General features: G+C 39.2%; 1 protein-coding gene and 1 pseudogene across 1 annotated transcript; both read right to left on the bottom strand.

Moving 5' to 3' along the window:
• Positions 1 to 2,824: 2,824 nt before the first annotated feature.
• On the bottom strand, positions 2,825 to 3,345 carry LOC149817888 (uncharacterized). The gene has a single exon (XM_089986032.1). It carries the CDS (start codon positions 3,316 to 3,318, stop codon positions 2,935 to 2,937), a length of 384 nt encoding a protein of 127 aa, XP_089842158.1. The 5' UTR covers positions 3,319 to 3,345; the 3' UTR covers positions 2,825 to 2,934.
• Positions 3,346 to 8,577: 5,232 nt separating this feature from the next.
• On the bottom strand, positions 8,578 to 13,095 carry LOC149817887 (flavanone 3-dioxygenase F3H2 pseudogene; annotated as a pseudogene).
• Between the last annotated feature and the right edge of the window lie 1,289 nt (positions 13,096 to 14,384).

Here is a 14,384-nt window from a genome sequence, read left to right as displayed (position 1 = left end):
CAGACCATCGGCAACCAGTGGTCGTCGACCACCTCTAACCGGCGACAAGCGTGGTCGGTCGTTGCCTCACCGCCTGACGCCCCTCCACCTACACCTCCTCGTCGCTCTCTTGATCTTTACTCTTCCCACCAAATCCGGCAGAGTTCGGGGCTTCTGCCGATCGGTGTCTGAACGATGACCTGTCACCAACCAGGCCCAGCCAGTGGGACCCGCACCTGCCGACAGGAGACCCCCCCCACCGGCTGCTGGTATGGTGGTGGTGGGTTGTTCTCACCCCAACCCTTGCCCTATTCTCACTCAATCCATCGTGGATGGTGGGTTGTTTGAGTGAATTGGTTCTTATGTGAACCAGTTTGTTTTATTTAACCCATCATTCACTCCCTCATGCACTTTTTCAAGTTGTTTTGAAATCGGTTCAAAGTTTCAGAACAGGTTTCAAGTCCCTTTAACCGGTTTAAACCCTTGTTTGGATCTTTATCTCTCTCAGTTTGACCCAAAGCCCATAATGTTGTATTCTAACCATGTTGTGGATGCAAATCACGCCCACCACCCACCTACATTGACTCAGTATTACTCAAAAAATGAAAATCTTCAAATAACCCATGACCCAAATACCAAACATGAACCAAACACATATCCAACCCAAATGGATCATATTCATACCTCTCCAAACCACTGCCCCATTCAAAATAAGTTTTGAACCAAACTTATTTATCAAGGTTCAGTGTAAGAATAAATAGCAGTGTTTCATAGAAAGGTACTATAGATGCATAATTATGATTCTTGATCAGCAAATAGTTGAGTTTATGGATGAACTTTGTGGTTGCCTTTCTTTTGAAACTATATAAAATATTCTTCACAACCTTAGAATAAGCTTTTTATGGTGCCTTAGATCTCGAAACAAAACTGAAACCCGATCCAAATCCCCTCTTAGAGCCCATCCCAAGCCTAGATTCAACTAAAGAAGACTTGGATCCAAAATCATATTAATAGTCCAAATCCATTTTGTTGGGTCTTTCTCAATTCTTTTTGGACCCTCATTGCCCTATATTAAAAAACTCTCTCATGAAACCAAACCCAAGTCCATTTGACCTATTCTCACAAAAACCAATCTATTCACCTCCTATCTAGACCCAAACTCCACCTGTACTCAATTCAACCAAACCAAGCTTGTCCTAGAACCCGAGCCTACTTAGGGTGCAACATCAGCATGTGGAACATGCGATGATGAAGCAAGAGATTCAAATTGTTTGTTCATGAACTACTTCAGATTGGATCAAACCAATTTTAGATCCATTTGATCCAGATATTCAAAAGTGGCAGTCGAAGATTGTAGACAGTTCAAAAAGAATGTTTCAGGTTTTCATATACATATTGCAACAAGTCTTACTTGGTCTACTCAATTTGTGGTATAATATAAGGATCTAGTTTCGAATTGTAGGCCCATAATGCACAAAGTGGAACGGGATTGAAAAAAGAGTAAGCGGGATCAAGACTTGAGGGCAAATATTTTCCAACTCGAGAAGAATGATGCAAGAGCGGAGCAGAAGACCTGAGTCTATAAAGATTCATTTGAATCTAATTTAATTAGAGTTTTTATTTGGATTTCTTATGTAGGATTGGATCTTTTTATGTAATGGTTCCATCTCGAATCCAAAGTAGACCTAGGGTTTATTGTGTTTTCCTATAAATACGCAATATAGGGTTTATGTAGAAGAAGGAAAAAGTTGATGAATGAAATTCTTATTTTTGTTGAGTTTATGCAATTTCTTTCGGTATTTCCTATTTTTCTTGGTTTTTGTGCATAAAAGTATGGTAACATAGTTTTATGGTAAACGTCAATATATCTGCCAGGTTAGATTGAATGAAAACTTGCATTATGAGATCTCAACTAGATTGTAGGTACACGATAATTCCATTGTATCGAATCAATTTGAAGGATGGAAGCTACGTCCTAATGATAAGAAATGAAGTATTTACAGTATTTCAAAAGTTTATAAAATTCTTGGTAACCTACTGCGAATGGAGTGAAAAGTTGCTTAAAACTTATCTAAGCTCCTATCTTATGTTAAAATATTAACTAAAATGGGTCCTACAAACAATTGTATTAAATGGAAAGCTACCATTTGAAGAATTACATGTGACATCGTTCTCAACTTAAATAGCCACAAAGTGGTCCAACAGCCATTTGTGGATGGAATTGAGTCATGCCCACATGAATAATGTAAGAGCATAAGCTGACCTTAGATACTACTCGTTCTATGTCGTGCATGTGTTGCTTTGGTAGATGAACGTATTCATCTAATTATAGAAATGGAAAATAGATCATTTTGGTTATTGATGTGCTTGCAAAATAACAAAAATAATTATTTTGATGACAACCAGGAAGAAAAAACAATGTTATCATCAACATTAGCAGACTTGTGCCGATTTCTCATGCCAAACTATGCAAATTCAGTGCTGATAAAGTAAATATTGGGCATATGTCAAGCAGTTGGCTATTGATCTCATGTTACAAATACATACCAAAGAGGGCTAAGAAGTGCAGGATGTGTAGTCATGACCATGGTATTTGAGGTTCACAATGATGATCATTCATGGAAAGACCTTGTCTTAAATAACTGTTTATGTATAAATTCACTGGAAAACATGGCATTTCTTTTACTCTAAATCAATATACACATAACTAGAGTCTCATGTACTTGCTTTGAAATCAAAACTGTAGATGAAGCATAAAATCACTGTATGCATTTCTTTTACTCTAAATCAATATATGCAGAAAACTCTTCATGTACTTGTGTGAAAATCACAACTTTAGATTCATTGACCATTTAAAACACTACTAATTAACAAAAAAGGAAAAAAAAAGATGCAGAAGAGGGAGAGAAACTGAGACTGAATTCTTGTTTACAACACTAACATGGCTTTGTACAATCAAGGGAACCACTGATCATGGAAATCAGGCTGGTAATAGATCATGACAAAGAGCAGCACTAGGATGGCAGCGACCCCCCATGGTGAACTGCCTTCACTGGGTCTCTGTTGCCTGTGATACTTCTTGTCGTAGCGCAAAAAGCCGAGAAGGCTGCGCTCGTCTTCGACCGTCGATAACCAGCGTAAGATCAGCACTATGAGGATAGGAATAAACAGCATCACCAAATTGAACTGATCAACTATGTCTTCTAAGGCTGACTCATAAGAGATGTAAGAAGATAATCCTATGAGAAGAAGAACCAAAGCAACTACCAGTAGCACCGGGTAAGGCAAGGGTGAAGCAGTGAATGCAGAGAGAAATGATGACTCACGCCTTCTTGCCATGGCTATCAATCTGTTTGTGCTCCAAAATTGCAGGTGCACTCCAATTAGTCTGCATGCATATATCCTTATGTATGTGTTGTTGCCTGTTTGTTTACAACTACCGTTTTTCCTACTTTTCCAAAACGACCATTTTGTCCATGGAAACTATTTGTTGATTGGATCTATATCAAATACATGTTTTTATTTTGAGAAATTATAGAAGTTAAAAAAAAAAAACAGCTTAAGTTGTCAATATTTACAAAAAAGCTGCCAAATCCTTCAATAATTACATTTAGCAGCTGGCTATTATAATTAATGATTCAAAGATTCTTTTAGTTGAAAGTGTTTGCCAAATGTTGGGCTGTTTTTTTGTAAATAGATGGAAAGTTGGGCAGCTTTTTGTAAATTATTCTTATTCAAAACAGTGAATGGTGTTTAAGTCAATGTAGTATAGTATTCTCAAAAAAAAAAAAAAATGTAGTATAATGGTGAGCATTATTATATAAGACATCTTAAGACAAAAGGAGTGATATAATTAAGACGGGAACATTTCACTATCTTGCAATGAATTTCATAATGGACCTGTCCTTCCATACGTTTCAACCAAGATTTGCCCTACTATTTTATCGATGACTTTTTTTTTTTTTTTTTTAATTTATAACTCAAAGAAACCGCACCTGGCTCGCGCGCTGGCTCAGCCTGCCATACCTATGGTCATCATGCCGGCAGCTTAAAACTCTGAGGCTATGGCTATTGGATTTTAGTGATTGTTGAATCCATGGCCGCGAGATGGGCAATTAAATATCAGGGTCTTAAATGTGATGGCCGGATTGTTAAGTGGCCTTTTATATTGACAACCACTATTGAGAGCGAGTGACCAGTAATTTGGACATAATGATAATTTACAAAAAGTCACGTAACTTTTTATGTATTTATGGATTAATAACATTACCACTAGGGATGCACAACCAACCGAGCCGGCTCGAAGCTCGTCTGTGCTTTAAATGAGCCGAGCTTGAACATGATTCTAAGGCTCGAACGAGCAAACAAGCCGAGCTTGATCAGCTTACCGAGCTCGATAAAGCTTGGTAAGCTCGATAAGGCTCAAATACAGTATATATATATATATATATATATATATATATATATATATATATATATATATATATATATATATATATATATAATATTTATAATTCTATTCAACAAGTTAATTATTGTTAGTGTAATGGTTAGGCCGTTGGAAACTAGATGAGCAGCTTGCCTTCTTGGCTTAGAAATTTAGCTTGGTGAACTGAGCTATAAGCCGTCTTGTTCATCTCAGATTGTATTCGATCATTTTACATACTATATATTTATATATTATATATTTTATGCTTATATTATATATATTATATATTTAATATGCATATTATATATGTATTATACATGTATTTTATATTATCAAGCTTTAAAAAAATACTTAAAAGACAATTCTTTTAGAAAATTAATGAGACAGCTCGTAAAGATCAGCTCGAGCTTATGAGCTGAGCCCGAGCAGGGGTGTACCCTTAACAAGCCAAGCCGAACAGCCCAAACTCAGCTCGATCATTCGGCTTGTTTACCAGCTCTAACTTCATAGATCTACAGACATTCAGATCAATCCAACTCCCTTTCGAACGAGGTATCTCAGATCCGAGGATCTGAGATCCTTTTTTAGGCTTTTTTTTTCACCTAAAGGTGTTCAGACTAGAGATCCTTGGATCTCAGGTCCAATTCCGACCCCATTTTCAGCATTATAGTCTGTTGCTATATATGCTTTTTCGGCATTATAGTCTGTTGCTATGCTTTAGGAATGAAAGTGTTCTGGGTTTGGGTCATTCATCCAACTACGAGTGTTTATACGGATTTGGTGGAGAAAATTGGTCCATTACTGACCAAAGTCGTATTTGGTTTTAGTCCTCTCGGATCTGAACCCAAATTTGACTGAGATTGACCCAAATTCCAATAAGATTTGAACCATTTACATGTAAATTAGGGGTGTCAACATGTCGGATCTGGTTCAGACCCAGGTGAGTACGAACCCAGATCTGTCTTTGAGGTATTGGTACAAGGTCTGGACCTGAACCCTATCAGGTCTGCTATAAGAAAAACCATACCCAGTAAAGTAATATTTTTTATCTTTTTATATTGAAAACAAGTCTTAATCAGAACTTGGGTCAGACCCGGGTCTGTTATGAAATTTCACAAACCATATTCCGATCCATATATCAATCGAACCATGTTTCACTTACTTTTTAAAAACTAATCGAACCCTTTGTGGCCAACCCGGATTCTAATCGGACCTCTTTTTTTTATCGCCAAACCCTGACCTATTGACACCGCTAATGTAAATGTGCATCCGAGAAGGGTAGAAATCATAATCCGGTTCAGATTCTGTGTAGCTTTCCACTATCCAAGTTCCAAATCTGACTCCAGATTATCTTAGATCCGACTACCACTGACCCATTAATTTATATATCCCTAGTTATGCTACATGCCTGGTACCAATGTTATAAAATCTGGGTTGGATCTTCTGAGTTTGGCTGATCCGATCCAATGCCTCAACATGTCTGATAGAATTCATTTACCTTAAATATCAGTCCTGCTACGTTTTAGGAGTTAAAAGGAAAAGATATGCTTGTGATGGTTATGGACAATGTTGTTAGTATCGGGACGTATCGTATCGGGCAGAAAATTGACACAACACTAACCTGAATCGGCTATTTTTTAATAAGTGTAAAAAAATATTAATATTCTTTAATGGTTTTAACATGTGTCACGTTCTGATTGACATGAAATATCTTTTGATTATTTTTTAGCCGATTCAGAACGATTCACTTGAGAATCGGTATCGGCTGATTCACCTGAATCGTTGGCCAAACTATTCAGGGCCGATACCGATACTGACAACATTGATTGTGGATAATTTAACCATTTGGGGACTTAAAGAGTAGACTATGATCACTCTCTTAAAAATAAAAATTAAAAAGAAAATGAAACATCAAAAATTTGAAGTTTTCTATCTTACAGATTTGGACTTTGAAAACATAAACTATCCTATGAGGGTTTCCATCGAAAAACACCCAAGGAGAAAAACAAGAATTAAACACCTTTTATTTTAATTAACGGCTCCATTCAAAAAGATTTTTAATTTAGGTTTCTACATATGCACGTGGAAAACTATTTTTTATTTTTTCTGCATATTTTATCATGATTTTTTATTTTATCAAATTTAAATTATAAAGTTTTTTTTTTAAAAGAAAGAAGTGAATATCATCCATGACTGCATTGCTGCCAAGGTAAAACCCTCATTTTATAGCTGAACTATTCTGTTTTTCTTAATTTATAAAATTGGTTATTTTGTTTAAATCAACATATGTTCATATGATTTTTCAGCCAATCTATTAGGGGTCACTTAATATTTTATGATTATCAAATTTTTTGACACACTTTTCTATTTATATTAAGGGGCTTAAATGTTTGTTTTTAATATTTTCCTACTTTGTGCCTTTAAGCTAAAAAAGCCAATTCAATCCTATGTTTCAGGTTTTCGTTTCATTCATTCCAAATTGAACCCCCAATAATTTTTTTTACTTGAATTAAATTTTACAAGAATTCCTGCTACAGTCTTGAGTTGTTCCAAATGATATCTTGCAGTGCAGCAAAAATTCTTGGTCTCTCTCAATTAAAAAATATAGTCTGAATTGGTGTAATTTCATAGCAGTATTAGCTCTAACAGTAGACTTAACTTATATTTTGCATATTCATTATTACTATGGGTAGTTCCTACAAAGGATGGGAGTAATGATGTATACAATACTTGAATTAGCGATGTAAATGCTACATAGTTTGTTCTCATCCTTTCGGTCCAATCAGGATTGGGGACTGAATCCAACTCCAACCTGGCTAGAAACCCCTATTTTTTGGACAACATTTTGCCTGTAAACATAATCAGATCTACAGATACCATGTAATACAGAAGATAAGCCTTGGAGACGGGTTCATATTTTTCAAACAGAGTAATTTACAAAATGCCACCTAACTTATTGACTATTTACAAAAAGCTGCCCCTCATATAGGTGTGTAACTGGGTTGGGTATACGCGACCCAACCCAATGTCCCAAACCGATTGTTCTTGACCTGAACCGATATTGGTGGACCCGTGGGTTTGGTTCAGGTTCAAAAGTTAGACCCATAGTGAAAGTGGGTCGGGTCAATTGGGCATTGTAAATGAAGACCTGCCTTCCATCTTAAGTTGTCATGACTTAACTCCTAGCTAAACCGTACCATTCTATAAGAAAAATGCAGCATGCTGTCCCAAAGGGGGCTGGCTGGGGATTCTAAGCTTGCCAGTAATCACCCAATGTTACTTCCATCTCTGATCTCTGGATGCTCTTTCTAATTCCTTTCTTTTAGTTTTTTTATTAAATCTGTTAATGTCATTATTAATTATTCATTTTTACACAGTAAATCAGAATGCTACACCATGTTAGGAGGCATGCATGCGCGATTGTAGTGTCTTCCTGGACAACCACCAACCAAACCCTGAGATACGCGCCCATGGAATTAGTGCTGAAGCCTGAAGCTAAGGGGAGACCTACCCAGTGGGCAGGAGGGAATACTAAGGGTTTTACACTAGAAGATACTAGGGAAAAGATGACATTCTTAAGAAACATGCCGTTCCCCATCATATAAGGAAAAACAAACATTAAAGCAATCACCTTATGCATTGTATGCTTTTAGAGGGGTGTTTGTTGTACTCTACTCAAGGGAAGCTTAGTTCTTTTTAAAGGGTTAATTTGAAAAGTAAGTGATTCTTTGCCCCGAGAGGTATGAACCCATTTTGCCAGGAAAAGCTGCATTTTTGCATTTATTATGTGGGTCCTACGATATATTTTTCATAGACATGTTTGTTTCATCTTTTGCTGGAAATAAACCCTAATGAAAGAGATCCTCTTTCGTAAGAAAGGGCATGAAACAAATGCCACCTTAGATTTGCAGTTGAGCTTACTAGTTTGTGTTTATATTTGGAGCACTGCATGAAGATGGCTACGCTACCTGGCTGGGGATCATTGAATCAGCTTTTGGATACAAGAGCTTTATCAATTATAGACATGTAATAGAAATAAAAGAACCATCTGACACATTTTACTACAAACTTTGGAAATTAACAAAGTGGTACCACATTACGAAAATAGACTGAAATATATTACCGTTTCGGGCAGTAGTTATTAGTAATTTCCTATAAACTGCTCTGGCTTAGATAAGTATTTCTTCTATTTTTTTGGGCTTGGTGATGATGTCCATGGCCTGTGTCTGATCTTTCTCAAGTTTGGCAATTTTCTTGAGATTGGCAAGCTCGAGATCAAGGCTCATCTTCCTTCTGTACATCTCTGCAAAGGTGATCGGCTCCTCCATTATGGACTTCTCTCCCTCTTTCAGCTTCAATGGATACATGATTGCTTCCGGCGCCGGGTTCTGGAACGTAGCGATAGACAAGCGGCTGCAGTTCGAGTTCACGACTGCCTGGTGGTCGGCATTCAGGAACCTCCCATTGCTAAGATACTGCAATCAAACCCAACCTTGCTTAGGTTCTAAAACTAAGATACAGAAAATGAACTAGAGAAACATGCATAGATAGCCAAGTGATCATGGACCAATCCACGAAGGACGTAGTGTGCTACCAGTATAGAGATGTCAGTTCGGCGGATCAGGTGCAATCTAATTGTACAATGTAGTGTGCCGCTGCACCTGATAGGCCCTCCATCTTCTATTGGGCCCCACAGCTGATCAAGTGCAATCACACTGCACATTGTAAATGTGCTGCTGCACTTGAGCACCCACCATGTGATGTTGAGTCCTACAGCTGACGCGCTGCATGAAAAAGATGGAGGGTGGTGAGGTGCAGCAGCACATTATAAATGTGCAATCTGATTGCTCATGATCCAGCCTCCAGCTGACAGGCTGTACCCTAGAGATGAAGGGCAGTCAGGCGCAGCGCGAAGTGTGCAATGTGATTGCACCTGATATGCTGTCGTCGCGATATTAATGGTAAGCATCTTGAGCCCTTTTTCTTTTAATCGGGTCACAAAAGTTGTGCATTAAGCACCCTGCGCCATCCATCAAGTCTTAGCCCCACACCTGACAGGCCTGTCCCCAAGATGGAGGTTGATCAGGTGCTTAATGCACAAACATTTGAGCAGTCATATTGGACATGATCTTTTTACTTTTTCTAATTGATTCTTTTGAAAAAATTTCATTAAGATCATATTGAACTTGAAGAATGTAAATTTTCTAAAAGTATGATACTGTCAAGATGCAGAAATAAAAATGTGAAATGCTTAAAAAAGCCAATGAAATGAATTTTCCGTCATCTTGTCATGAATTTTAACTTCTAAGAGAGAGAGAGAGAGAGGTTGTGACATGTGTTTTATTTTTTTATTTTTTTTCTTAGTTTTTTTCGCTTTTTTTGCTTTCCCTCACTTCCCCCTCGCTTTCGGTTCGCTTTCGAAACAATTCCTAGTTTGCTTTAAAGTTATTTCATGCTTTTCGCTTTCTAAAATTTTAAAAGTACCTCGCTTTCCGCTCTTGCTTCCTCAATTGGCAACTCTAGTCTAACCTAATTCAAATAAATTAAATTCCAATGTGGTTGCATTTTTTACATGTAAAAAACTTGTTTGTAATCTTATTTTATCGGATCCATGCTGCCACATATATTTTGAATCTGGATTCAACCTTAACTTACCGGTTATGATTGGCAGAGTTACATCCCCCTCAGTTTTCAAGCACGATCGCCAGTGATACTTAAGCTGATTCCATCATGTGACAAAAAATCAAACCCATACCCACATCCAATTATAATCACATATGGTTTTGGCTTACCGAATGCAACTGAACGGAGTCAAGTTTGGTCAGATACAGGATAAAATCCGATTCATTCAAATCCCCACATCCATCCGACACCTGTAAGTGTAGCACAGATCATGTAATATGCCAATTATATGTTTCCTCTGTGTTTTGCCATCTCCAGCGCCCCTTGATGTCATCAACAGAAGCAGCTGTTGATCACCAGGATGGACGGTGGTTAGGCCAGAGCTTGGAGGAAATGTGTTTTATCACATCACTTGATCTGTTCTGTCTATAAATCCCAATGGACCTAAACATTTGTTCACTTGCATTTTGAAGCCCATGACCAACTTCACGGATCCGATGCCACTGACATTGGGCGCCACTAATGGAGCGTTTAAAATATTAAAAACCCAGAAAAGCAAAAGGTAAACGATCAAACCAATCAAGGGCTTAACCGGACCCACTCAATTAAAAACCCACCTGGTTTCGATACCTAATCCTAATTATATTGCGTCAAGAAAATGAATCTTAAACCCGACCCATATAATAAGCAAAACGTCTCTCTCTCTCTCTCTCTCTCTCTCTCTCTTTATATATATATAAAAGAATGGAGATTGTGCTTGTCATTTTTGGTTAGGTCAGACCTTTCAAAAGTTATAGTTTTAAGTGTTTTATGATAGATATGAACCATTAGATGTGTTTATCAATGCTTATTTATTAAGAAATAAACTTTGTTTTGAATTCATTTGATGTAAAAAATGTGAATATTTTATTATCAAATTTTAGTAAATTATCAACCATTGATTTTTTTTTTACCTATTTAAGATACAAATCTGAGCATAAATATGCTTAAGAAGAAATATGTTTTCCTCTCTTTTGAATGCTAATAAATTCTCATCCACCAAGAACCAAAATTGTAGACTCATCTCACAGATTTGGCTGCTGTTTGGGAGGAGTTGGAGGGAGTCAACATTTTAGGCTGGGAATCAGCCAACTCCAACTCTACAAAAATACCCATTTGAACTCAGGTATTTGCAACTCCATGAATCACAAGGATTCAAGTGGGTTCTTAAATTTTCCATAGTTCAAAATTTGTATCCCATTTACCTCAGTAAATCTTATATTCACCTATTTTACCTTAATAAATAATAGGATTTTACATCAATAAATACTAAATTTTTATGTTATGTATACATTATATTCACACACATAATATATATATATATACCTCTGTTTGGGTGCATGTCATCATAGGATTTGGGATGTAATCGGCCGTGGCTTTAGGTGGAATGATTTGGCTGCCGTTAGGGAGAAGTTGGAGGGAGGAGAGGTTCTCCAACTTCTCCAAAATACTCATTTGAACTCCTCTTAAAAAGAGAAGGTATTTGCGATTATTGGATCCACAGACTCCTTGCAACTCCATCAACACGGGTTTTCAAACATAGCCTGAATTCTGATAGTTCTACTCTCCCCGACCCCTTGCAACTCTCTCCAACACCGGTTCCCAAACAGAGGGTTAATGCATTTAGTTAATGTTTTGAATTTTTAATAAAACCTTTAAGTTTTGGTAGTTAAGACTAGGCCGAGTCAATGATAAACTTAGCCGAGTTTGGTGCTAATCGAGTTATATAATTTTTTTTAACTCGGTTAGGTAGGTATCCATAAGAGCCAACATGGCGAGTGACGAGTTGACTCACCTGGTTTGCTAACTATGAAAACAAACCACTACAAATATGCTAAACAAGCCTTGCGGGGTTTTTCTTTTAAATTTTGATCGTACATATTGCTTGATTTTATAGGGATTGGTTTCAGGTTGGCAAAATCAAAGGTTCAAAATCTTTGTAAAACTTGCAGTCACCAAATATTATTTTTTTTTATGATAAAAGTGGATTCTTAGTAAATCGATCATGCTAAACATATCCATGGGTTACAATCACCAAAAAAAACACCAGCAAAGCTAAAAAACAGTTAGCATGTTGCATTATATATATATATATATATATATATATATATATATATATATATATATATATATATATATATATATATATATATAGAGAGAGAGAGAGAGAGAGAGAGAGAGAGAGAGAGGCTCACATGGCCATGGTCACCAATGTTGACGACGAAGGCGCCCTTGACGGGCTGGACGGTGATCCAGGTCTTGCCGCCGTCCCGGGTGGCCTGCAGCCCGCCAACCTCGTCCTGCAGCAGCAGCGTGATCGTCCCCGGGTCGGTGTGTCGCTTCAGCCCCAGCGTCAGGTCCGGCTGGGGGCAGGGCGGGTAGTAGTTCACCACCACCTTCTGGTCCATGTCCAGGCACGCCTCCTTGAGAGCGTCGGGGTGCAGCCCCAGCGCCTCCGACAGCACCGCCAGCATGCGGCAGGCCAGCCCCATGAGCGCCTCGCTGTACCGCTCCGCCACCTCTGGCCACCCCTCGGGAACGTCCGGCCACCGCGAGTAGTCCCTCCCGGGCACCGGGTACGTGAAGAACGTGACGATCTCGCGCCAGTCCTGTACGGCCTCTCCCTGAAGGTGGCTGCTCACGACGAAGCCGCCGCGCTTCCCGCCGGACATGTCGAACCGGAGCTTCTCCTCCGGGGGGAGGCGGAAGAACCGGCCCGCCATCTCGGTCATGGCCGAGACGAGCGCCGGCTCGACCCCGTGGTCCACCACCTGGAACACCCCCCACTCCTCGCACGCCCTCACGATGGCGTCCCGGACGGCGGACCGGCCGTCCTGGTCCGAGTCGAGCCCGGCGAGCGAGATGACGGGCACGTCGGCGCTGAAGTCGTTGTATGCCACCTTGGGCCGCTCGTCCTCGTCGCGGATGAATGTCGGCCTGAGCGTCGTTTCGTCGTTAAGCGTCGGTAGGAACGGCCTCGGCTGCTCTGATGAGGGCCGTTCCTCCACTGCCACTGCGGGAGCCATTCTCTCTCTCTCTCTCTCTCTCTCTAACTTTCTCTAGTCACTCTTGGTTCACTCTAACACTGGCTGGATGGTTGGGAGGAGAATGACGGGCATGTTATAGTGTTGGGGACGATGGTCACCGAGAGGGTTGCTGATCACCTAACCCAAGCATGAGAGCTATCAGTCGATGTTGAGAGCAAATGAACGATGGAGGGTAGCTGAGGAGAGAGAAAGAAGTGAGAGAACATGGAAAGGGTCATGGTTTTTGTTAAAATAGCTAAGATGACCCTGGCGAGTGCACATTCGCTACGGCCGTGATTCCTCCGAGAGCTGATGTGACATTGACACCCATGACCAACTTTCGTAGGCTAAAAGGTGCATAAAATCACTAGTTGGCCTGCCCGGTGACTCGGACAAAAACTGTTTCGAATTTAAATTGTGACTCGGGCCAGTCAACTCGGAAAACTCAGAGCCCCCAAGTTTTTTGGGGGGCAATGAAGAGGCCTTGATGGGTGGTCAGGATTTCATTCCTATGAGCATCAGTTGAGGACAAGGGATAAGCCCAAAGTATGGTGATTTTCTTGGGGGCAAGGGGTGTGCCACATGTTACTGTTGGGACATCGGCCGTAAGTACGACAAGCTTAGTCAGCGAGATTATGTTTTCGATCTCTAGGGTAGAGGTGTCAACAGGTTGGGTTTGGTTCGGACTCAGGTGGAACCATACCTGAACCCGATTTTTGGGTATGGTATCAAATTTGCACCTAAATCTAATTGGACTCACTATAAGAGAAACCATACCCAAACCTGATAAGAACTACATGAACCAGACTCGAGCCATACCAGTTAAAATAATATTTTTTATTATTTTTTATATTGAAAAATTATGGGTATTAATCAAAACTCGAATCAGGTATAAAATTTTATAAACTATATCCGGATCCATGTATTAATCAGACCTTCGGATCTAGACCCATCTTAATCGGGTCTTCTTATTTATCACCATACCCTGACCCTATAGGGTTTGGTACAGGTCGGGTCCGGGTAAACTCGACCCATTGACACCCCTACTCCAAGGTGGTTTTGCATCATTGATGGAAAAAAAAAACTTAATAAGGATGAGCATTGGGTAAATTTTCAAAAATGCAGGGGCTTTCAGTTTTTCTTGTTTGGATTGGTTTCCTACTTCTCCTTTTAAATGGCCTTTTGGTTTTAAAAATAAAAATTTAAATGATCTTTTTATTTTTAGAAATAATGATATGCATGAGCTAGAAGCCCAAAATGTATGGGCTGGATACCCAACAAAGCCTATA

The sequence above is a fragment of the Nuphar pumila genome, chromosome 13 (assembly GCF_984573655.1).
Source record: "Nuphar pumila chromosome 13, dmNupPumi1.hap1.1, whole genome shotgun sequence".
NCBI lineage: Eukaryota > Viridiplantae > Streptophyta > Magnoliopsida > Nymphaeales > Nymphaeaceae > Nuphar > Nuphar pumila.
Note: the sequence above shows the minus strand (reverse complement) of the source record. Positions and strands in the feature narration are given on the sequence as shown.

Coding starts and splice junctions, on each gene's coding strand:
- LOC149817888 (XM_089986032.1), bottom strand. CDS start 3,318: ATGGCAAGAAGGCGTGAGTCATCATTTCTCTCTGCATTCACTGCTTCA.